At 39.4% G+C, this 24,712-nt stretch overlaps 2 protein-coding genes across 7 annotated transcripts in view; one reads left to right on the forward strand and one right to left on the reverse strand.

Annotated features, from left to right (window-relative positions):
- LOC138173381 (lung adenoma susceptibility protein 2-like) overlaps positions 1-2,349 on the reverse strand; it is a 30,983-nt gene extending 28,634 nt beyond the window's left edge. The window contains exons 1-2 of one of the 3 annotated variants that reach the window (XM_069103428.1): positions 2,103-2,348; positions 43-172 (exon numbers count right to left, since the gene is read on the reverse strand). Coding sequence is in view for 1 of the 3 variants with exons in the window: in XM_069103459.1 (XP_068959560.1) it covers positions 2,103-2,127 (25 nt within the window). In the remaining 2 variants the exon portion in view is untranslated. Of the gene's footprint in view, positions 1-42; positions 173-2,102 lie in introns of all 3 variants that reach the window. The other 2 variants (XM_069103453.1, XM_069103459.1) reach the window with 2 other exon arrangements.
- A 97-nt stretch (positions 2,350-2,446) lies between these two features.
- LOC138173417 (stAR-related lipid transfer protein 6-like) overlaps positions 2,447-24,712 on the forward strand; it is a 31,372-nt gene continuing 9,106 nt past the window's right edge. The window contains exons 1-5 of one of the 4 annotated variants that reach the window (XM_069103468.1): positions 2,447-2,687; positions 2,810-3,169; positions 8,229-8,322; positions 8,507-8,550; positions 24,516-24,642. In XM_069103468.1, the coding sequence (XP_068959569.1) occupies positions 8,233-8,322; positions 8,507-8,550; positions 24,516-24,642 (261 nt within the window). In that variant the 5' untranslated portion in view covers positions 2,447-2,687; positions 2,810-3,169; positions 8,229-8,232. Of the gene's footprint in view, positions 2,688-2,809; positions 3,170-8,228; positions 8,323-8,500; positions 8,551-24,515; positions 24,643-24,712 lie in introns of all 4 variants that reach the window. The other 3 variants (XM_069103464.1, XM_069103466.1, XM_069103463.1) reach the window with 3 other exon arrangements.

Consider the following 24,712-nt stretch of genomic DNA (forward strand, 5'->3'; position numbering starts at 1 on the left):
AGAGACAGAGAGAGAGAGAGAGAGAGAGAGAGAGAGTGTTACCTTCATTTTTTTTGGAGTGTAATACTGAAGTCAAAAAGCTTTTGCAGGGTCACAATTTCTTAAAGGCCAAGCAGGCTGTGGAATCCAGGTCTCCTTTCAATATCGACCAAGCCCAGTGTCATAAGAGAAGCTATAAAGATAGTTTAAAATTTCCATTTCCTTAGGTTTTATTAGCGGTCACTGAAAGGAATGGGGAGAGGGAGAAGTGCTTTCCTATTATCACCTGTGCTAGCGGTTTTCTCCATAGTGACAAACCGCCATTGTTTAAAAATTTTTTACTTGCATACATAGCAGGTCTGCTTTTTAACTTAAAGAATTATAAAACATATGCTGCCTATTTGTGGAAACCACACCATTAAACAGTTGCCCTTTACATAAAACTAACTAGCCATGAAAAGTAATTTTTAAAAAATGTTTCTTTCTAGTCATCAGTAAGTAAACGAACATTTGTTAAACTCCATGTGCCAAGGACTGTGCTAATCACTGGAGATTAAAAAATAGGGCCCCAACCTTCAAGGAGCTCACATTAGGAGATAACATGAAAATAACTGTCTACATACAAAATATATACAGAGTGAATCTTTCCCTTTATCTTTCAGAGGTATCCTTTCAATCAATGCGACCTGCTCCAACTTTTTTCAGTGCTTAAGTTAATGTTGATGTTGCTTCCCTTCAAGGGAGTTTAAGTATTTTAGGAATAAACTCATTTAACTCTTTTCCACTCCTAAAAGAAAGAGATAATCCCTGTCAACCTTACAGCACTAACAGTACTTATGGTACCTCAGGGAAAAAATGAAGTTATCATCTCAGAGTTTAATGTTATTCTATTTATAATATAGTAACAAATGTGCTGTACAAAATGCAAAGTAACTTAACTTTTAGCAATTATATCCGCTTGTGTTGTAAAACTAAAATAAATAGAATTTATTTCCTTGTATTAATCACTTATTAAATGTTTCTTATAAAATGCTTTCTTATAAATCTAAATGTTTTATAAGGGGATGTTTGTTTCTTATAAAACTATATTAATAATCATTTACTTTTTATTAAAAAGGCCCCAAACTGGATTTTATATATATATATATATATATATATATATACATATATATATATATATATATATATACACACACACACATAATACCTGGCTAACAGAGTAGAAAACCAAGCCGCAGCTGCCTCGCGGACAGAGATCACGTCCAGGACCCGGAATCAGTGTGGCGGGGCCCAGGGGGGAAGTCCCGCTGCCGGTTTCCCTGCCCTCCGGAGGCACGGAGCCGCAGGAGGGAGGCGGCCCCCTAAGGCGCCCGGCGCCCCGCCCGCTTTTACCAGCCTCTCCAGGTGCTGCTCCCGTGTCCCGGCGGGGGAGCCCCGTCACGTGACGTTTTCGGGAGGGGGCGGGGCGGACTGACCAGAGCGCTCCCCGGACATCAGGGAACCTGACGGACAGTTCCTCACTAGTCCGTGCACAGAGCGCCCGTGACACGCCACTGCCCAAGGAATGGAAGGAAAGCGGGGTTTCACGCATTCCTTCAGAATTATTTTCCGTGGAATCACTCTTTTCGGAAAGCGCAAATATGTGCTAAATAATCGCTATTACTTGCGTCGACTTCAATGTAAAATGATTTCTAGGAAAATTTCCGCGAACACAAGGAAAGCCGCGAGTTAAGCAACGCGGTTTAATACAATTTCGGGGTTCGGACAAGACTAACTCGTCCTTCCCGGTGTGTTTCTTAACTCCAGAGACTCCTCGCAATCGCTACCCCCACCCCCCGGACCCCGGATGACTCATCTCCCCCCGCACAGCCCTTACCGGGAAGGTTCCGCGCGTGCGCAGCTCTGAGTCAGTCTCCAATCTGACCTACTTCCGCCCTTCTCCATCCTCCCAAACGGGACCCGGGGACCCGGGGGCCCGCCCCCCACCCCCGGCTCTCACCGTCCTCCCCCGGCCCGGCCCTGGGCGTCTGTCTCCGGTGCCCGCCCCCTCCTCTTCCTCGTCCCTCCAGTCCCCGGGGAGCCCCGCAAGCTGCGGCCTCAGGGCGCGGTCGTCGCCAGCCCACCTCCTCGGTCGTGGCCGGGCCCCATCGACGGGACTACGCAAAACGGGACCCACTTCCGTAACCCCAACCCGATGCTCTGGGCATCCACGGGTCCGGGGCGGGAGCGACGCAAAACCCCTGCGATCGCCCCTCGCGGCCCCGTCACAGCGGAGGGCGGCGCGTCGCCCGCCCTTTCTTTTCAAACCGGCCTCCGAGTTGGAGCTCGGGCTGCACGCATGCGCGGGGGGCGAGAGGGTGTGAGACTAGGAGAAGATGTGGGGTAGGGCGCATGTGGCTGTTAGGCGCGGCGCCTTCTGGGAGTTGTAGTTTTATCCCCCCCATCCCCCTACCCCGCCTCACCTCCACCCTCTTGCATTGGTGGGGGCGGTTCTGGACCGCTACCACCGGCTCTGCCCTCCTCCCCTCCTCCAGCTCATTCTCGGCTCTTTTCCATCACCGCGACTCACCATCCAGCTCGGGCCGGAGACGGGCCCTTCCTCAGAGTCTGTGTGAAGGGAAGAGGTGAGTGAGGGGGACCCTAGGGCTCTAGAGCTGCCGCTGCCGCTGCTGCCAGGAGAGTCTCAGCCCTGCAGCCCCTTCGTCCAGGTGAGCCTCAGCTTCCTCCTTCCCCACACCTTGGTCTCACTGACCCCCCCTTCCGTGGGATACCCAACACCCCACCCCCACCTTCTCCCTGCTCCTCCCCACTCGCCCCGCCCTTTCCCTAGGCATCGAGCTCTCCGGCCTGAATCTTGCCTGGCAAGGTGGAACCAGCCCTGAAGGAGAGTGGTTGGTGCTGGATTTTCCGTAACCGCCTTGGAGAAGCTGACTCCCAGGGAATGATGACTATCCCAAGCTCAGATCGGAGTCACGGGCCTGTCAGAAGAGGGATTGTGCCAAACGTTGATTCAAAAGCTGCATTACAAAACAGTGCATGTTGAAGAGGGAAGGTGGGGGAGCTGTCTAGCTTCAGATGGTGTTGAGAGTCAAATTTGAAGCTTCTTTCCGGTCACTAAACTTGGAAAGATTACCCTTGATTTCCGATAAATACGGGTAAATTTCAGCTGGTCCAACATAAATACTACCAGGTAAAACAAAATGTAGTTTTACCCTTCTCCTCTGACTGATAATAGAATAGCTTTGATTACATTTTTTTTATCCTTTTATTCTCTATTTGGTAATTCTCTCAAGTCCAAAGTGATGCCTCTCCATATCAGTATATATGCATATACATTCTATTCGACATCTATTGGATGTACATGTATATAGATGTGTACCTATACATACACATATATACACCTATACATATACATATGTATACACACACACTCTTATTAGCCAATGTTCAAAGAACAAAGTTTGTCAAATATGTGAAAATGTAAGTCAATGATGTGATTTTGAGTTTATTTTAACTTTAAATAACTTTTTAAAGAGATTGTATTAAGCATTTTATTGTTTAAGGATTTCCCAAAAGATCTTTCCTGTAAATTTGATTTTAAAATTTTCCCATACACTCTCTTTTTAGAGTTCATGATATAATGAGCTCTTCATTTAATTTTGTAATCAGTAGGACTGCCATGTCTCACCCCTTTCATATCCTTACTCCTCTTGAGTCATTCCTTCCTTCTTTCCTTCCATCCTTCCTGTCTCCCTCCCTTTCATTCTTCCTCTTCCTCCTCTCCCTCTCTCCACATGGGGAATCATACCCTTACCTGTACAGGATGCTCTGCCTACAGGTTTATAAATTTTGATCACTGAAACCTCACAAGATATCTTGGGGTTTATTTTATAGGCTTGATTTTTTTTTCTCTCCCTGCGTTATTCTATCATTGAAAAAAAAAAACTGGAACAATTAAATCTTTTGTTCCATGGAGTTTCATTTATGATATCTTGAAATACACCACTGGAAAACCAGGATTTTGATAAAACCTCTTAGGATTCAAATGTCGTTACTTGACTGCCTTACATCCAAATCATTCTGGCTCCCAATGATTGGCCAACAGTAGGTCCCAGCCCAAGCCTCTTTTGGTCATTGTTTGGGTTCCTATGGCTCAGAAAGATTGTAAAAAGCAATTGTTTTTATTCTAGCTCGAAACCCTGAGGGTCTTCCCCTCTCAGCTGCATTTTATGTTATTTTTTTTAGTAGGAAAACTAGGTCATCTTTTGCCTCATTTTTTATCTATCCTTAAATCACTGAATGGTTCTTGCCTCAGATAAAATGAGGGCTGGGAAAGACCATAGGTTAAAAAGGCCATGGGCTCCCCCTGCATTTGGGGTCATTTCCAGTTGTCCAGATCTATCTCTTACCCCTGGACTCAGAGGACCTTGGAGAAAAGAGAGAAGACAATGACTTTGCCCAGTTCTGCCTCCCTGAAATCCAACTTACTTACAAGTCTAGACATCACCCTCCTGATGTCCCTGGTTTCCTTCCAGAGGAAGCACAAACAACAAATGTCAACAAAGCCTCATTGTAAATGCATGTAAATGTCCACCCCAACTAGGGTTTAAGTTGCAAATAATGGAATAATTTCTTTATTTTAGAAAACCAGAATACAAAAGAAATGATCAAACATAGTAAAAATGAATTCATCAAAATAGGTTGATTTTTAATTTAGAGAAATATGTAAAACTTGTAGAAATTCATAATACATATCCTTAACAGCTACTGGAAATTTGGTAAAGCAAATATTTATTAAACACCTACTATATGCAAAGCACTATGTTAGGTTAACTGGAAGTGGAAAGGGGTTAGATAATACATGATCTCCTAAGTCATGAAGCCTCCATTTTGGTAGAAAAATAAGACACAAATGCAGATGATTATAATATATAATACTATAACATGATAAGTACATCAGAAAAGTACAAAACAAATTGTCAGTGTTAGTTTGCCAAGGGGAAAAATAAAACTGTTCCTACCAAAGGGTGTGAAGACATTTGAATTGGGCTTTACAAGCTAGGTAGGAAATTCAACAGGCAAAGAAGGACATTCCAAATAGGGGATAGCACGGGCTAAGATATGCAGGCATGAGAACTCGGGGATTGAGGGACAGAGAATTGTACCCTGTGGCTTCAGTAGCACAGGATACATAGAGTGTAATATTACAAGATGAAGTTGGAAAGACAGGGTGACAACAGAGAGTAATACCTCGAGCACCATGCAAAGGAATTTAAACTTTGTAGAAAATAGAGAGCCTCTTGAAGCTTTTTGAGCAGAGACTTAATGTGACGTAGGCAAAAGAAAAATTGTTTTGGCACTGATATGAAGGATGACTGAGGCAGCAGAAAGCAGAGCAAGAGGACCAGTTAGGATTTTGCAATAGTGTGGGGTGGTGAGGGGGGCCTTGAGGCCACATGTGGCCTTCTAGGTCCTTGGGTGAGTCCAAGTTTTACAGAACAAGTCCTTTTGTTAGGGAGATTGGTTCTGTGAAGTTTGGATTCAATTAAAGGGTTGCACTTGAGGGCCTAGAGGGCCACATGTGGCCTTGAAGCCGCAGGCTTCCCACCCCCAGCTCTGAGCAAATAGACAGTACTGAGACTTTGTACTGCAGTGGTCAGAGTGAGAATCAAGATGAAGGAAGGGATGTTTCAGAGATGGAATCCAAAGGACTTGGTAACGGATTACCTTCAAAAGGTGGGCAAGAGGGAAAAATCAAATATAATTCCAGGAGACAAGGGTATTCATGTTTTGCCACAGACAGTGAAGTCAGAAGTAGTAACGGTTTTTGAGGAACACATCTAAATGCACTGAATTTAAGGAATTGGAGGGACATCTAGGTTAAGATGTTAGCGATTTGGAGTTGTGGGTCTGGATGTCAGGAGAAAGGTCAGCAGCAGAATGTGATTTGGGAGTATTCTGCAGAGACAGAGACTGAAAGAGTGAGATTGCCAGGAGTGAATGAAGAAAGAAAAGAGGGGGGCTGAGGACAGACTTTTAGGGAACACCTACATTATAGGTTCAAATAAAAGGAAAAATAGTTGTTAATAGAATGAGGAGTAGAACCAGGAGAGTATAATGTCTGAAGCCTATGGATGCCAGAATATATAGAGAAAAAGGAATGGTCAAAAGCTTCATATGAGGAGGATAAGGACTGAAAGGGGGGAATCAGAAAGTTTTTGTGACATTTGAGAGCAATTTCAGAAGACTGCTAGGGGTGAAAGCCAGATTGAAAGGATTTGAGGAGAAATTGAGTAGTGAGGAAGAATAGGAAGCAAGTATAAAAAATTTTCACCAGTAGTTTGGAAGTGAAAGGAAGGCAAGAGATAGAAGGGTATAAGTCAAAGGAAGACCTTCTCCCCCCATCTTCCTTCCTTCCTTTCTCTCTCTCTCTCTCTCTCCCTCCCTCTCCTCCCTCCCCCTCTCCCCCTTTTTTCTTTCCTTCCTTCCTTCCTTGAATTAGGGAGAGGGGAGTATGTTTGTAAGCAAGTGGAAAGTATCCATTTGAAAAACAGATTGTAGATGTGTAGTAGAGAATGATGGAACAGTCTTGAAGAAGTCAGAAGGGAATGGAATGAGGGGAGAGGTAGAGAGATCTTACCTCTTTTATGAGTGGAGAGGACAAAGAAAAAGTAGGTGATGCAGTTGAGAAGATTAGAGGAATAGAGAAGGGAAACTAGATAATTCTCTTCCAAGTGGTAGGGTCACATGGAGTTAAGGTGGGGGGGGCGGTATTTGGGAGCAAGAAGAGAAAAGCAAATGTTTCAAATAATTGCAGTGAGGAATGGTATAAGAAGCCAATAGACTAGAACAGGATTGTGGAGCACAGTCAGGGTTATGTACCATGAATTTGTAATGGGTGAAATCAGGTCAGTTTCAGGACTTTCTCCAATAACATTCAGAAGCCCTAGAGTAAGATCAAGGGAATCAGATAGTGAGAGTTATCTAGGGATGAGAATTTGAAGATCATAAAAGGAGAGCAGTCTGAGGCAAAGGTAGTTGCCAGGAGAAGATTAACTGGCAGAGGCCAAATATAAGAGGCAAGTTAGCCAGAGTAGTTAATTTAAACAGAATTACTCTTATTATTGTTATTCCTTCCTCATTTTGTCAGAACTGTACGTAACTGCAGTATAATATATGTTGGCTTTTGCCAAGGCAGAAATGTATGTGATGTTTCAATCAAGTGGGAAATATTAAGCACCCGCTTTGTGCCAAGCACTGAACAAGGTGCTGGGGATACAAGTACAAAGAAAGAAACTCTTCCTGTTCACAGTAATGGGGGAGAAATATAAGGGTATATAAGAATGAATGTGTGTATGCATGTGTATCCACACCCATATAAAACACAAAATATAAAGTTAATACACATATATCCGTATATGTGTATATATATATATATATATATATACATACACATACATGCATACAAATTAGATAAATACAAGGTAGTCTTGGAGGGAGAGACTAGGAGTTGGGGGATCAGGAAAGACTTCATGCAGAAGTCCCTTGCCCCAACATCTGTAAAGGTGTCTTGTGCATAGTAGGAGTTCAATAGATATTCAGTGTTTGTGATGAATAAATCCATCATCACTGATGGGTGAAAAAGCACTCAAAAGCATGTTAGCATTACTTGTATATGAAGAACAATAGTTTTTGTTTAAAGAGCTTACCATTGCTACAAATTTACTCCATCCTCTTATTTCTGCTACTGGACACGAGACCTATTGTTCTTCAAACTCTAGTAATTATTAAGTAATTAAATTACAAAGATTGTATGTGAGTCAATGCTAGGCCTGCACATGAACTGACTGAGGTTAAAATGCTTTTTTTAAACCTCACCCACTATTTTTAAAAATCATCAAAAGGAATGTGAGGGAAGACTAGAAAACCAGAGGCTGGAATGAGATATAGAATTAGTATCTTTGAAATGTTAGGTGTTTAAGGTAAAGAAAGAGAAAATTATAGTTAAACATGCTTATTTTAGCTTTCGATTGGTACCATGTGGATATGGAACTGAATTGAATTCCTCACACCCAGATAAGACTGTGATGACTGCCTTATATAGGAAATAGACACAGAAAAGGGCGGCTTGATTATATTGTTCAAAATGCAGTGGATTAGTAAGGAGCAAAGAGCAACATAACTGGAATATTTTCATTTCTTTGTATATGAGTTTCTTCTACCAATCATTTGTTTTTAAAACTTTGCAGATAGATGGACTTTAAAAAACTTGCTGATGAAGTCTCCCAAGAGGTTTTAGCATTCAGCCGAGATACATCGGGCTGGAAAGTGACTAAAACTTCAGTAAGAAAACAAGTTACTATATTTCAAGAGATTTTATGATATATACATTCATCGTAAAGACTTTTAAAAATGTTTTTTTCTTGTAACAAACAGAAAGAGATGTGTTTGTGTTTGTGTTTTGTTTTTGTTTTTGTACCTGACAGCTAATTTATTTTGTGGATTTTTATTCCCCTTTGAGAAAAAGATAACAGTTTCCTGGAAGCCTTCTAGAAATTACGATGGACATTTGTGAGTACTTCAATTATTTATTTGCAGTAATGATATTTGCAGTTTTAAAAATGTAATAGCAATGATATAAGTGGAATCCAGAGCTGTTTTGTAAACATAAGTCATGTGATGGAGGTCAGATGGTAAAAAGTGAATTATAAAATCACTATTTTTTAAAAGGGTAACTAAGAAAACAAACTTAAATTATATTTTCCAGTCATTTATTTTCAGAGGAGGGAAAAAAAAAACCTTTTGACAGACCATTTATATAAGAATTGCTACTTTCAAAAGTAATTGTACATAGTTAAGGTTTAATTGTTTTTTTTTTCCTTTTCCGGAGTTAGACTCCCACTGTTACCTGCTTTATGGATGCCTTCCATTATATGAAGCATTAGAAAAGAAAACCTGCATCATCTGATTTTATTTTTCTATAAGATGTTTTTAAGGCAAATTTCATTGTTTGATCATGCAAGGACAGATGGTTTCAACACAAAGACTCCAGGGAAATGGTCAGACTTGACATTTTCAACCACATATTTAGAGTTCCTCAATCATATTTATTATAAAAGGTACCACATAACTATATCACATTAATATGAGTTCAGATTTTAAAATTAAGCAGGTTAGGTTTGTATTCATTCACATCTTTCTCCTTTTTGAGACTTTGTCCTTTTTCAACTATGCTTTGTCCAAAGTTTTTGCATTTTATCCTTTATCAGACACAATCTACTCCATTGATATTTATCTGTCCCATACCATGTCCCCTCTCTTGGTTTCAAGTTATTAGCTAGCTAAATGAATAAATCATTTTCTGTTTATAGGAAAGAGCTAGAGGCCCAGGTGCATTTATTTTAACTGTGGTCTTCTAGAGATGATAGTTCAAGAGTCATTATGATGTTACAAAAATAAAACAAAACAAAAAAACTCGCTAAATTTGGACTTGAAAGTTTAAATCTCAGAGGTTTAATATCAGTTTTGTGACTGGACAAATAATTTACCCTCTCTCTATAAAATGGAGCCAAGAACACTTGTAATACTACTTCGCAGAATTGTTGTAAGAATCTAATAATGTATTTTATAAAATATTTTGTAAGAAACATTAACAGTAGGAATTTTAGAACCAGGTAGTAGTAGTAGTAATAGTGGTAGTAGTAGTAGTAGTAATAGTGGTAGTGGAGTAGTAGTAGTGGTAGTGGTAGTAGTAATGGTGGTAGTGGTAGTAGTAGTAGTAATAGTGGTAGTAGTGGTAGTGGTGGTAGTAGTAGTAGTAGTAATAATGGTAGTAGTGGTAGTGGTAGTAGTAGTAGTAATAGTAGTAGTAGTAGTAATAGTGGTAGTAGTGGTTGTAATAGTGGTAGTAATAGTTGTAATAGTGGTAGTAGTAGTTGTAATAGTGGTAGTAGTAGTAGTGGTAGTGGTAGTAGTAGTAGTAATTCACATTTATATAGGACTTTGCCATCCCCCTCCCCCCTAAACCATTCTGTTATGTTGTGATAGTAATATGGCTATTGAACAAAGGTGAAAGCAGATCTAAGTCTGGTATAAAGTGATGTAAGTGGTATAAAGGAACATCACTGATTCCATACAAACTCATAAGAGGTGAAGGTTAGACTTGAATCCAAGTCTCCCAATACTAGACCCAGTGTTCTTTCTTCTATACCCAGTGGGACTTTGCCAAGGAAAGGGGTGGGGGAGGGAGGCGCAGCTTGCGTTTTTAAATCACAACAATATAAATACTAGCCTACTTGACTTATGTACCAAGACAGCCCTGAGTATAATTACTTTATTCTCTCCTTCATTCACCAAATATTTGAATGAGACACTGTGTTGCATACAAGAACATGTAAGAGTCAGTCCCCTTTCTCAAAGAACCTTCCGTTTAAAATCATAGAGCCAGCTTGAACCAGCTAAAGAGAGCCAAAGTTAAAATTTCAGTCATAAGCATTTATACATCAGAAACTGGCAAAAATGATAGTTCAGTGCTTGGTTAGTATCATCTCTAAATTTCCTTAATATGAAACTGAAAATGTGAATATAAATAATTTCATAGACACTTAAAACTAAGGAAATTTTCTTTTTTTTCCCCAAAAACTTCATGAAAATCTTAGGAAAGATAATATAAGGAATGTTGGCACAGCATATATCCTTCACATTTTCAGTTTCATATTAAAGAAATTTAGAGAGGATATTAATGATTGTTCCAATTTAATATTTTCATCAATTGGACAAAAAGTGGACTTATTTTTTTCAGGTGGAAAATTTCACATAGAAAATGAAATTGATCTGACACTAGTTCTTTTCCAGGTTCTCCTGTACATCCTCCATAGAGGATCTATCCCAAATGCTCTGGGCCTTTCTCTAGATCTCTTGACATATGAATACCAGTGGAGCACACCTATGGATGGTCATACCTCATGCTCTCTCTACTTAGTTGCCCATCTTTGCTGGTCAGGCATCTGTCTCTTCAGTGACAGCTTTTATGCCACTGTTTGTGGATAGTTTATTGTTGATAATGTGCTGAAATCTCTTTGTCCCCACTTTGGCTCTCCTCTTGGCCTTTGAATTGACCCAGACTCTTGATTCCTCAGAGATTGTGGTATGAAATGATAATAAGATACCAGCTAGAACAGCTAGGTGGTGCAGTGGATAAAATGCTGAGCCTGGAGTCAGGAAGACCTGAGTTTAATTCTGTCCTCAGACACTTTACTATTTGTGTGACCCTGGATAAGTCATGAGCCCTGTTTGCCTCAGTTCCCTCATCTGTAAAATGAGCTGGAGAAGGAAACAGCAAACCACTCCAGGATCTTTGCCAAGAACACCTCAGATGGGGTCACAAAGAGTTGGACGTGACTGAAATGACTGACAATAACAGTGCGAACAATAGTGATGATGATGTTGGATTGTGAGCTAAAGCGTTTAGGGCATTCACTGTTTCAGTTGCATCTTTAGGTCCCCAGCCCCTAGCATGTTGCCTTGTACGTATTCAGCTATGCTTTAAGGTTTGTGAAACCCTTTACAACTATTGTCTCAGATCTGATTCCAGGCCAAGGAGACAGCTCTTTTCAGCCCACTGATTAAAAAAGGATCTTATTTGGTTGAGTGAAACACGACCTTAAAGGCTCCCCTCCAACAAAGTAGTTTCCCCAGTATATGTGAGTTCATAAAAGATTCTGATTCTCAGAACAACCCTGGGAAGTAGGTGCTCATATGGTCCCCATTTTATAGATAAGATTGCTGAAGTAGACAAAGATCAAGTGACTTGTCTAGGGTCACACAGCTATTAAGTGTCGGAGATTATATCTGAACTCAGATATTCTAGACTCCAGACCCAGTATTCTATCCACCACACCACAAAGCTTCACTGGAAGGATACTGGTGTTAAAAAAGATAGAATTTTTGTTTCAGAGGAAAGCTTGAGGTCATTGAAAGTGCTGTCCATTATGCCAAAGGCAATGCAGCCAACAGTCTTCCTCCTGTTCAGTCTTGAGTAGATAATGATTTCATCATCTACAGTATCTGTTCAAGATCTTAATGACCAGTTCTACAGGCATCTCAGCCACCTACGTATGATAGTCCCGACATGCTCTTGTTTTTTCCTGTGTGGATGGATGGTTATGGCTGAACTCTTTTAAGCATTTATGGATCTCATTTAGGAGGCTCTGTGTTGTTCTGGGACTTGATGAGATCAGCACAATGTTATCTACAACCAGAAACATCTGGTGGACCTCTCCAGCTATCAGGACTTCCTTTCCATTTGGACTCAACACTGGACCTATAACAACAGCCACAATAGTGACAGACGTTTGACAGGCATCTATTTACCCATCTTATGCTCCACTTGTGATCAGCAGGTCACTGAACAGCTCTGTTGTTAGCTCTGCTGAGGAATCTTTTATGAACTCACATGCTTGGAGAAACTACGTTGTTGGAAGGTCGTGTTTTACTCAACTAAATCAAATCTTTTTGGATGAGTAGGCTGAAAAGAGTTGTCCCCAATGCCTGCAATAAACTTCTTCCACATTTCTACATCTCAGAATCATGGTCTTCCCTTATTAGCTCAGATATCACCTCCTTCAAGGTCCTGTTTGTATTCTCTCCCTCATATCTTTGTTTTTCAAATTTCCTTGCCCTAGACTTAATTGTGTATATCTTTCCAACTCTAACCCCTCCTCCTCAGGGAGAATTGAAGCTTCTTGAGGGCATAGGATGTTTCATTTGTACCTTTACCTCTCTAGCACTCAGCACATTGCCTTGCATATACTGGACACTTAATAAGTGCTAGTAAATTGAATTAAAGGTTTGAGGTGCCTTCTTTACACTAGGCTAAAAGAACACCAAGGTAGTTCTTTTAAACCAGAGCCCTTACTGGTAATTACCCTTATGCCTCAGAGAGACCATGAATGAGAGTTGAACCTAGAACTCAACCTTATCATAGCTCAGGATGGTCCTTTGTCTTGATCTGGAAAGTCCTGCTCCTTTTCTTGATGGTGGACTAAGGAAGAAGGCAAGGAAGTTGAGCTTTCCCACTCTTTGATCAGGACTTAATCATTTTCTTAGAAATTCTGCAGATTACCCAGGAAGTCATACAAATCCATATCCAAGTGTAATAAAGAATAAGTACTAGGTGACTCAATGCTAAATTAATTCTAAGTCCTGATGCCTTTTTGGATTACTCTCCGATGCCTGTGCTACTGTTTTCCTTATTTAACATGAGTATTTGGCAGTTGACAGTCTACTTAACTTTAGATGTAACAAACTAGAGGAGAAAACACTTCTGTTCAGGGGACATACATTTGTATTCTAATTTAAGCTCTATCACTGACTCTGTGTATGAATATAAGCAGGTAGCGAAGTCTTTCCATATGCAAAATTGTAATTCTGTCTTTCTCCAACCTGCTTCCATAGAGCTGCTATGAGAATTAGTTAAATGCAATGAAGATTCCAGTATGGTTTATATCAAACACTGAAATGTGAGAATAGTGGCCCAGGGGTGGTGTACCTGCAATCTCGAGGCAAGGTGTGACCCTCTAGTCCTCAAGTGCAGCCCTTTGACTGAATCCAAACTTCATAGAACAAATCCCCTTAATAAATCCTCTTAATAAAAGGATTTGTTCTGTCAAAGTTGGACTTAGCCAAAAGGCTGCACCCAACGACTTAGAGGGACACATGTGGCCTTGAGGCCACAGGTTCCCCACCCCTGAAATAGCCTTTTTCTAAGCTTTCCCCATGGTATGGTAGAAAGAGCCCTCTGTGTGGAGTCAGAGGGACCTGTGTTCGAATCCTGGCTCCCCTGCTTATTACCTGGTGACCTTGAGCATCTCTCTGAAACCTCACTTTCTTCATCTATAAAATGAATAATTAGGACTAGATGATCTTTAAGGTCCCATTAGGCTTTAGAAGACTTTATGATCTCTGAAACCTATCAAAATGGCTGGTGAGTATCCCTGCTCCAGGCAGGAAAAGGGACCATTTTTTGAGCTGTAAATTGTACTCGTAAACACTAGTGTCATCTTATATTCTCCAGACCAATCAATCATAATTCATTGGAGATCAGTCCTTTGCAGATGCCAACTTGGCCAGTTATTGGTTTGGTAGTTGCTATTGTTTCCTTCTGACTTGTGGGCATATCCAGTAGGAAAAGGGATATGGGTATGGGCAATCTTCTTGTCCCTCAATTCAGCCACTCTCTCACCAGCCCTACCTTTCTTAAATATTACCATCAATACATGACCCCCCAAAATTAAAAAGTAGTTTTCCCTAAGAACAAATGGGATACTAACCCATTGGCCTGGATAATCTGCAGACAGGATGCTGATGGAGGTAGCTGCCACCACTGCTGAATTTATACATGTTCACTATGTCCTTCCAGCTAAGGTGCAGCCAAATCAGCTACTAGGTTGTCCTTGTGAGACCTGAACAGCAAGCTGGCAACTTTAAATAACATTCTTTGAAAACTACCTTCTGGAATGTAGTTCAGAGGTGGGGAAAATCAACAGTAATTTTGTTTATTATGCTTCATTACCTTTAACAATTTCAAACACAAAGGCTTTGGGGGCGGCCAGGTGGCTCAGCAAGTAAGAACACCAACTCCAGTGTTGGGATGACCTGGGGATCGAATCCGGGCTCAGACACTTAGCACCTACCCAGAAACACCTGGCCGTGTAACCTTGAGCAAGTTACTTAACCCCGATTGCTTAAAAAAAAAAAAAACACAAAGGCTTTAATCCAGTTGGTTTCAAATATAGTATATGGAAAGCACTTGCCTGGCAATTTGGGATGAAAGCCCTTGGGGCACTTCTGCTATGGTTTCAGATACCCAGTAGACTTGGCACCACCTCCCTCTAGTGGCAAAATATAATACTACCAGATTACCAATTCTGTGTTGGAACTTGCTTACCACATTTACTGTCAAACACCTGTATGCAGTTTAGAGCTTGGCAACATCCTCCAGAGAATGGATACAATGCACCATCTTTTTAGTTTTTATGCCCCCTGTGCTTCCTATCTCTTCAACAGGCTACTTATTTATGTTTATGTGCCTCTTCTTTCTAATGGGCATTATGAACCCCTAAGATGGAAATAGGGTGAAAAGGATACTGTGTCCCTTGCTTTTAAAGGAAATGAGTTCTCTAGATGAGGGGTTCTTAAAAAGTTTTTGCATCCTGAGCCCCCTTGGCAGTCTGGTGAAGCCTAAGGACTCCTCAGAATAATGGTTTGAAATACATAGGACTATAAATAAAATCATTTATGTTGAAATAGTTACAAAAATATTAAAAAAAAAATAAGTTCGCAGACCCCAGGATAAGAACCTCTGTTACAAATGGATTGGGTAGAGTGCCAGAAACCAGGGGATGGAGTTGGAAAGACCTAAAAAGGTGTTGTGTTTTTTGTTTTATTTTTTAAAGTTAATGAAGGACTCTTGGTTAGACAAAAATATCTGTGTTTGCTCTTGATTTCAGTTTACTGAGTAGTTTCATACTGAATTTACTAGTGTCTCACTGTGATGATATGCCAGGGGTTCTGGCCATAAGAATATGTTAAAAAGGGGCAGCTAGGTGGTGCTGGTGCAGTGAGTAAAGCACCCGCCCTGGAATCAGGAGGACTAAGTTCAAATCCAGCCTCAGACACTTGACACTTAACTAGCTGTGTGGTCTTGGGCAAGTCACTTATTGGGCAAGTCTTGGGCACCCAATTGCCTTGCCTTCCCTTCTTTTTTTTTTTTTAAGCAATCGGGGTTAAGTAACTTGCTCAAGGTTACACGGCCAGTTATTTCTGGGTGTGGTGCCGAGTGTCTGAGCCCAGGATTCGATCTCCACATCATCCCAACACTGGAGCGGGTGCTCTTACTTGCTGTGCTACCTGGCCGCCCCATTGCCTTCCCTTCTAAAAAAAAAAAGAATGTGTTAGAATTGCAGCTGTATTACGATGAGTTCCTTGTGGTACTTTCAATAGTAAACTACCATGGACAGAGTTGTACCTAGGGTGCTGGACTTAAAATCAGGAAAACCTGAGTTCGAATTCAGCCTTGGATACTTACCAGTAGGATAATCTTGGACAAATTACTTAACTTTCCCAAGGTCTCCATTTGCTTATCTGTGCAACGGGTATAAAAATACCCACCTGCCTCCCTAGGCTAATGTGAAGATTAAATGAGAAAATATATGTAAAGCACTTTGCAAACCCTGAAGCATTATATCGATGCTAGTTGTTATCATCATCATCATCATCATCATCATCATCATTCCAAGTGATCCTCGAATGTAGAAGTGTCTCCTAAGTATAAAGCTCTCTCAATATGTATAACTCCATGCCCAGCTTATCGAACGTGGAGCCTGCAATATCTCTTACCACATGGATTGGAGTATTGTCCTTGATTAACTGTCTGACTCTTTAAAAGTAATGCAGTGAAATTGTTTGCTCTCTTTTCTGCCAATTGTCATCTGGCTCCTCGCTGCTGCAGTCCAATGTACTTGTTCCCACATTTAATTCGAGTTAGGATAATAAGCTAGGAATTTCCATCTATAGAAGTGACATCACACTTTTGTTAGTGACTTTCTGCTCCTGCTTGACTCCTCCCACATGGAATGGCTCAAGTGATAAATATTAGGATGTCAGTTCTCAGCATAATAGAAATCTGTAATTTCTTCACTGTTGCTATAAAAGTCCTAAGGTAGTTTACGTCCTTTTAAGGGTCGAATTTTAGCTATCAGTGAAACGTTTATCCCTCAAGCTCTTGATTACTACACCACAGGCTGGGATCAGCCACAGATAGAAGGAGAAGTTGATGTATACCTTCCTTACCTCTAATAAATAAATTTGCAAAAAACTTCAGTTGTTAGGTGATTCAATGATGCAAGAAGTGACCATTCTTTTGTAAAGCAGAATTTGAGGTTCAAACCAGGACTTTTACACCCACTTCTATGTTACACAATATACTTGTGTATATTGTCTTCAGAAGCTTTGCCAACAGGAATAATTCTGGGTAATGATTCATACTGGGTGTGGGAGGAAGAAAATAATCTCACAAATTAATAAATACCATTTGAAAAGAAAAAAAATGTTATTAGAGCAAAGTTTTAATTGCTAACAAAGAATACTTGGCAAAAGGCCAAGTAAAACATGGAATGGAATATTGGTTTTCTCTAAACATTCACAATTTCTGTTGTCATTATTATGATATAGGAAAAGCAAAGTTAGGTGTCATTTTCACTTGGCAGGAGAGGGAAGGAACCCTTTTATAACTCTTTATCTTATTAACATGTACTATAAAACTAATTCAGAGCTTAAATCCCTTGAAATCACCAAAATCTTGAGGGTCCTATGTTATATAACCCTACACACTCCACAAATTATGAATATCAGCTTTACAAATGTCTCATATTTAATTATTTGTTTGTATACTGCCTCCTGCCCCTCTCACCCAACCTAAGGCTTCTCTACATACTTCCCTTGCCCCCAGCGCCCAACTATAAGGGGCTTTAGTCCTTGCACATATAAGGATACAATAATAATCCCAGAATTTATAGTTGGAAGAGTTCAGAGATCACTAGATATCATGATTTCAAATCCAGCACACTTTTCATCCCACCTGTTAACAGAAAGCTTCAGGGACTCATGACATGTTTAGAAGACAGGACCATTTTCAAGTTGTATTTTTTACAGGGAGCTAATACAGGGTGCAGCACAGGACTGAGTGAAAAGTCAGAGCTGTTAGAATAGTTTCAGCTTGCTCTGAGCTCACTTTTAATTATCACCAACCTTAATTACAGTTATTAAGATACTATCTAGCTGAAAGAGAATTGTATGTTGAGATATTTTATTTGAGCTCCTACATTAAAGTATATGGTTTTTAAGGCTGACATGTCAGAATTTGCATCACCACAGTGTCAAGCACAGTGTCAGATACATCAAGTGCACGATAAATCCTGGCTGATTGACTGACTGACATCCATTTGAGGGCACAGGCATATTATACTTGAGGTAGCTGAAGGGGCAGAGGATCTCAAGGTGCCATTTTCAGAGGGAATAATGTAATAGGCAGCCCTGGATGCCACAGCTTCACTGGGTGATAGACTAAGATCTCAGCATAATTATAAGATACCAGAAGTATTTGCCAATACAGAAATGTCAAAATTCTAAAGGCTTGTGTAGGTATGAGGGAAGGACTCATTCATAACTTTTTCCTCCATCTTCTTTGTCTTCTCCCGTCTTTCTGGTGAAAGAACGTTGGAGAGAAAGTAGAGTGGAGCTGGAGAGAGTAAACTGAACCTGAGCTGAATTGATTGAACTGTTGGGAGGACACTGAGGTTTCTAGCCTTTCCAAATTAGTCCTGACAGCTTAATTCAGGCATCTACAACCCTCCAAACTCCGGCCAAAGTCAGACGGGGGATTGTTTTCATTGTCATTCAGGCTTCTAACAAAAGTATAAGACAAAGTTGCAAAGCAAACAAATTTGTCTTTAATATTCTTCAGCCACCAATTCTGAATATTCCTTCTATCTTTTGCTGACTTTTCTGACCCCAATCTGGCTGCTTCATCCTGCCTAATCCACATAAATTTGCCCTACCTTTCCCCAATAACCCCTTCTACCTTTCTTTTCCAATCAAAATGCCTATTTCATGAATGCCGCTGATCTCATCTATACATTGATTCAATTATCAAAGTAATGAATGACCAATAAACTTTACACTGCTTGGGGGAGTTTTGCTCTTAAAAAAAAAAGCTTCTTAAACAAAATTAATCTCCAGTTCAATATATGTGTGTGGTCATGGGGGTTATTTCTAATCAGGGAGCTTCCCCTTGCACTTGTACCTATCCTGACAAAAAAATGAAATACATAAAATCAGCATTGCATTTGTGCATCTTTGTCTCTCCTCCCTCCATCCCTCTCCCCCCAACAAACATTATGATTGGTTTTGACCTCCAAAGGCCTCAGTTAAACAAAGGAACATCCCTTGGGAAGAAAGCATGGGCTGTCATAGCTGAAGATGAAAACATTCAGAGGTGTTCTTTAATGCAATATCTCCTGTATTGTTTATTGAACAGTTTATTGCCCCTCCAGTCATTTAAACATTATCGTCCCTAACCTCATATCAAGGTGACAAACATACCTTTGCTTGAATTAGTGTTAGGATCTCCGGGAAGCTGGAAGGTGTAAATATCTAAGGACTAGGAATTTAAATATTTAGGTTATATAAGTCTCTTAAGGAAATAGGGTCTAATAATTTTGTGGCTTCTTAGAAGCCAAAAGAAGCAATGGAAAAAAGGTCTATAAAGTCAGATTGGGGCTGCTCACAAGTGACTAAGTCTGGAAAAATAATTCTAAGCCTGGTTTTCTAAAACCTAAAAGTTTTCTGATTATCTGAGGGGTATCTTTATTTCTTTAGATGCTCTGTAGGTAGCTAAGATGATATTCCTCAAAGGACTCCTCATTGAACTTCTGAGTCAGGGTTTGTGGGATAGAAACATTGCCATGTGAAGTCACATACAGTGTCTAGAAATATGGAGATTGCTCATAAGTTCCCATGGATGATCATCTAGTCTATTGCTTTCCTAGTCTATGAAGCACTGCATTTGCCACAGCATGAAGGTAGGAGTCCATTCTTCTTTGTGAATTCATTTCCAACTATCATCACTGGAGGCAGTCACAGGGTCAGGAGGTAGAGGTCAGAATAATAATGAGCCTACCAAATTGGTGATAACTCCATGAACTTTAACTAGAAAGCCACCTGGCATTACCAGCAAGAGCCTAATGTTTCTGTCATCTAGTTTCTAGAAATGGAGATTCTGAAATGACAGTCAGACCTAATCATTGACCCACAAAGGGGTAAGGAGTCTGATGACTATTAGAAGTCTACTTGTATGTGGCCTTATTCCAGACTAGGCCTTGACTTGTGGCCCAGAAAGAACTAAAGTATTCAGCCACTTAGCTGTGTCCCTGTCAGAACTTCTATATCTACTTGGTATTTTAACAGAGTTTATCCTCATATTAATTTCTTGAAGTCTTCCAGTATTGAAGTCTTCTATATTAAATACCATTGCCTATTTGCAGTGCATATGCAGATAGAAGAGAGATCACAAATCTAGTCTTGGTAGCAAAATTGTAGGGCCAAGGTTTAGAAAATATAATATCAGATATCTGAATAATTACTTGTTTCAGCCTATCATCATCAGATCTCAGAATAAAGAGTAATAATCATTAAAACTATTTCATATCAGAGTTAAATAGAAAATAAGATCAATGGAGCAGACTGAATAAGAAGCAGAGACAGACATATTAGCCTAGTGTTTGAAAATCCAAGATCTTGGGGGAGGGAGGGAAGAATCTTTATTCAATAAAGAACTGTTGAGAAAAATATAAAGCAGTTTGGCAGAAAGTAGGTTGAATCTAGCATTTCACACCACAAACCACAATAAACTTCAAATTGATAAGCATCCAAAATGAGAAAGATCACACCTCAAGGCAAGCAAGCTGGGAGAGAGGGAAGGGAAGAGAGGGAAAGAGGGGGGAGAAAGCAAATGGATGGTGGTACCAAGTATAATTATGATTAGTGAGAGAATTCATGGTTAATCAGTGGATAATATCACAAAAGAGAAAATTTTGGTTATGTAAAGTTAAAAAGCCTTTTCACAAACAAAATTAATATAGCTAGAAGAAAGGAAACTGATTCTGAGAAAAATCTTTGCATTTAACATGTCTAATAACAGCATGATTTTTAAGAAGGGGGATTTAAACAAACATGAGATTAAGAGCTATTACAGCTTTCAAAAGAAGAAAAGCAATCAATAATGTGAAAAAATGCATCAAATAACCTATTCTTGAGTAAAATATAAATTAAAAGAACTTCCAGGTATTACCCCACAACCTTCAAATTGATAATAATGATAAAGGATAAAAATAATCCGTGTTGGAGCTAGAAAACTAGAATTATTTGAAAAAAGCTACTAAATTGTAGCTGTTTTGACCTATTAATCTTGCTATGGACATATACCTCAAAAAGGTGAATAATTGAAGAAAAAGTACTATACATATTAGGATGTTTAGAGCAGCACTTACTGTAGTAGCAAAAAACTGAAAATGAAATGCCTGTAGATTATAAAATAGCTGAACAAATTGTGGTATACGAACAAGAGCAGATGCTATTACACCATAAGAAGCAACAAATGTGAATTATTTCAAAGAAAACATTAGAAGATTTGTTTGAACTCTGATAGGAACAAGTGAACAAAGCAAGGTGGACAGCGTTTCTTTACTATGACTACAATAACATAAATGAACAGTGCACTAAAAAGCAACCGAAATTAGATACAGCCAGGTGTAGTCGCTTACTCCTTTAATCCCTGATACTGGAGCTGGCTAGTGGATCTCTTGAGTTTGGAAGTTCTGAGCTGCAGAAGTCTAAACTGATCCATTGATCGCATTAAGTCTAACACCAATATGTTACACCTCCTAACTGACTAAGGAGGGGAGAACTGGCCCGTGTTGGAAAGCTCACTTGCTGATCAGTAGTGTATGTCTACTGGACTTCTAGCCTGGGAGAAATATTGACAGCAGGTTTCCAAAAAAAAAAAAAAGAAAATAAATTAGGTAACCAATTAATTACCAGTTAAAGGGCTGATGATGAAGCATACTCCCTTCTTAGTAAGCCGGGTGGTGGTCCATAGGAACATAGGTTATATTTGCTATAAAAGCATGATTGTTGCCTGTTGGCATGCAAGTTTATTGTGAAGTAATTGTATATAAAAAAGGAAAGCATAAAAACCATTTTCAGAATTGAAAGAAAACAGAAGATGGGAAGAAAAAAATACTTTGAGGCAAATAAAAGTTAGGAGAGATTACAAAAGGTTGTGCCAAGAAATCAGGTAAGTCTGTTTTAAATATTATGAAAAATTCAGAAAACTTTCTCTCAAAAAAGACGCAGAGTCTGAAGAAAGTAAAAAGGAATCATTAGCTGAAACAGATAGTTATTCAGAACCAAAATAGTAAGCATGTCCCATATTGCCAAGAAATGAACATTGCCTGTAAATAATTTTACAACTGTCTTTACACTTCTCTCATTTCTGTAACACATCCAACACCATGTGTTGATTAAGAAGACATTCTGTTTGCTGGGTAGAATAAAGTAGTAGCAACACTTTAATAGATATAAGTTGTGAATGTTCCTGAAATGACAAACCTTGTCCCAAGGACCTTTAAATTGGTAAAGGTACATTGTAGAAGACACTCTTAGAGAAGTTCAGATGTGAGGTTGTTAAGTGGTCAGGTTCTTCAGGCATGGAAAATGTGAGGAATTTTTTCACTTTTGAACAAAGGCCATCTAAAAAAAATCACAGGATAATATATTTAGAGCTAGAGGGGAACACTGAAATAATTTAGTCAAACCTCTGTCATCTTACAGATCAAGAAACTGAGGCCTAGAGATTTTAAACAGTTTGCACAAGACCACAACAACAGAGAGAGGATTTCAGCATGAATTCTTAGACTCCATATCCAGTGATCCATTTACTAACCATGCTATTTTGACGAGTGCCATCCTATCTTTTTTTTGGCAAAGTTATAAACTCCTCATGTGCAGCAGGTTTCCTGTTCTGGAAAGATTTTTTACCTGCAAATTCATAGCAGTTTTTAACCTTTGCAGATGAAACTTAAAGGAAAATGCAAAATACTGGCTTCCAGCATGCTATGTGCAAGCAAGGATTATAAAAGGACATAATAGTAGTTCTGAATCCAATACATAATACTCAAAACAAACACAGTTTATGTTGAAATCTTTTGAGAAGATTAATAGTGAATTGTCAATAGAATCCAAATTGTTTGCAGACACATGGAAAGTCAACATTCACAAAGGAATTTGGCAATGAGATGCAATGGCTCTATAACTATCTGCTGCTAGCTTGAAAATGCTGTTCCATCATCTTGACTTGATAACTCAGAAATCAGGATGAATGAAAACACTTCCCTTTGCCTTCTGAGTGTGACTGTTTTGTAGCATGTGTCATCCTGATGCTCCACAAAAGCCTCAACAACTACTGTTACTTGTGGAGGCTGATAGGTCTAGAGATGAACCTTGATAAAATCTTTGGCTTACACAATGTACATTGATCACAGGACATGGTGGATGGCTTGCAGTTTGAGAAAGTACAGCCATTTACCCCACTCAGACACCAACATTAAGAGTATGGACAGAGAATGGACCAGAAGAGGCAAAATCAGCTATATTAGTTTTGGCTAAATGTACCTAATTTGGTCATTATGACAACCCTGCAAGGTAATGAATCGGAATATCACTATCCCTACTTTTCAGCTGAATAAACTGAGCCTGAGAGATTAAATGATTTGCACAAGGTACTAGTTAGTGCCCCGATTTGAACTGATAAGTTCAGGCTAGGTGGTGCAGTTAAGAGAGCACTAGCCCTGGAGTCAGGAGGACCTGAGTTCAAATCTGACCTCAGACATTTACTAGTCATGTGACCTTGGGCAAGTCATTTACCCTCCCCCAAAGTTTAAAAAAAACAACAACAAAGCAACATGAAAATCTTTTTTTTTTACATTCTCCTATCCATATGCACTTTAATTTTTCAAGAAATGGGTTAATACAATTTTGTCAGTACTTGTCAGACTTTCTTTTAGGGATCTCTAGCTTGTGATAAGCATGATCACGTTTTCCTTACAACATCTTTATTTTGTAGATGGGTAACTGGAGCCTCCATATTAAGTAATATGCAAAAGGACATATAGTAACCCAGTCCTAGAACTTTTAGACTAAAAAATCAGGTTTCCAATCAGTACAAATGCTTTGTCCACTAAAAACACATTGCATCCTTTAAGAATTGGGGCCATACACTATACTGTTTATCCACATAAGTCTTCCACTGCTACTTTTATGTCTTGAGAAGAATAAAATAATTAAAAGTGGACTTGAATAATTTTTGGTACATTTTAGGTAAACTGAAACTAGATCTGTTCAAATGGATCTGTGTGATCTCATTGATTTGGGAGTTCTTTCCATTGATGCAGATAAACCATACACATTGAAAACATTCCTTTTAAAAAGCTAGACACTCATTACTAGTCAGTATAATAGTTACATAGAGAATGTACTTTAAAATAATTAGCATTTTTTTTTTGCTTTTTGGAGGCTGGAAGGAGGGCAATTAGGGTTAAGTGACTTGTCCAAGGTCATATGGCTAGTGTTAAATATCTGAGGCCAGATTTGAATTCAGGTCCTCCTGACTCCAGGGCCAGTGCTCTAGTCACTGCATCACCTAACTGCCCCAATAATTAACATTTTTGTAAAGGAAACTAAAAATTGACTTTTAATTGTATGTGTTTGTTAAATGTATTTGCCACAGCTTCACTTTTCATTGTTTTATGGAAAGCTACTATGATGAACAAACTGCTCCTTTTGAAATTTAGTAAAGTTGATTCCATAGCGTTAAACCACAGCTTGTTAACTTGTAGGTGTTTTTTCTTTACCAACTATAGATATCGAGCAGAAGGAATCATACCAGAGACTCCAGCTAAACTCATTCAGTTCATGTACCTTCCTGAGCACAGAAGCAAGTGGGATAGATCTTTACACACATACAGAATTTTACACAGGATTGATTCGGTAATTCACTGTTTAATGAATTTAAATGTTTGGTGTTTCAGTTGCCTGATAAACCTTGAGATTTGGTTTT

The sequence above is a fragment of the Petaurus breviceps genome, unplaced genomic scaffold (assembly GCF_028583685.1).
Source record: "Petaurus breviceps papuanus isolate PSGF00001 unplaced genomic scaffold, PetGlider_PUasm1.0 129, whole genome shotgun sequence".
Lineage (NCBI taxonomy): Eukaryota > Metazoa > Chordata > Mammalia > Diprotodontia > Petauridae > Petaurus > Petaurus breviceps.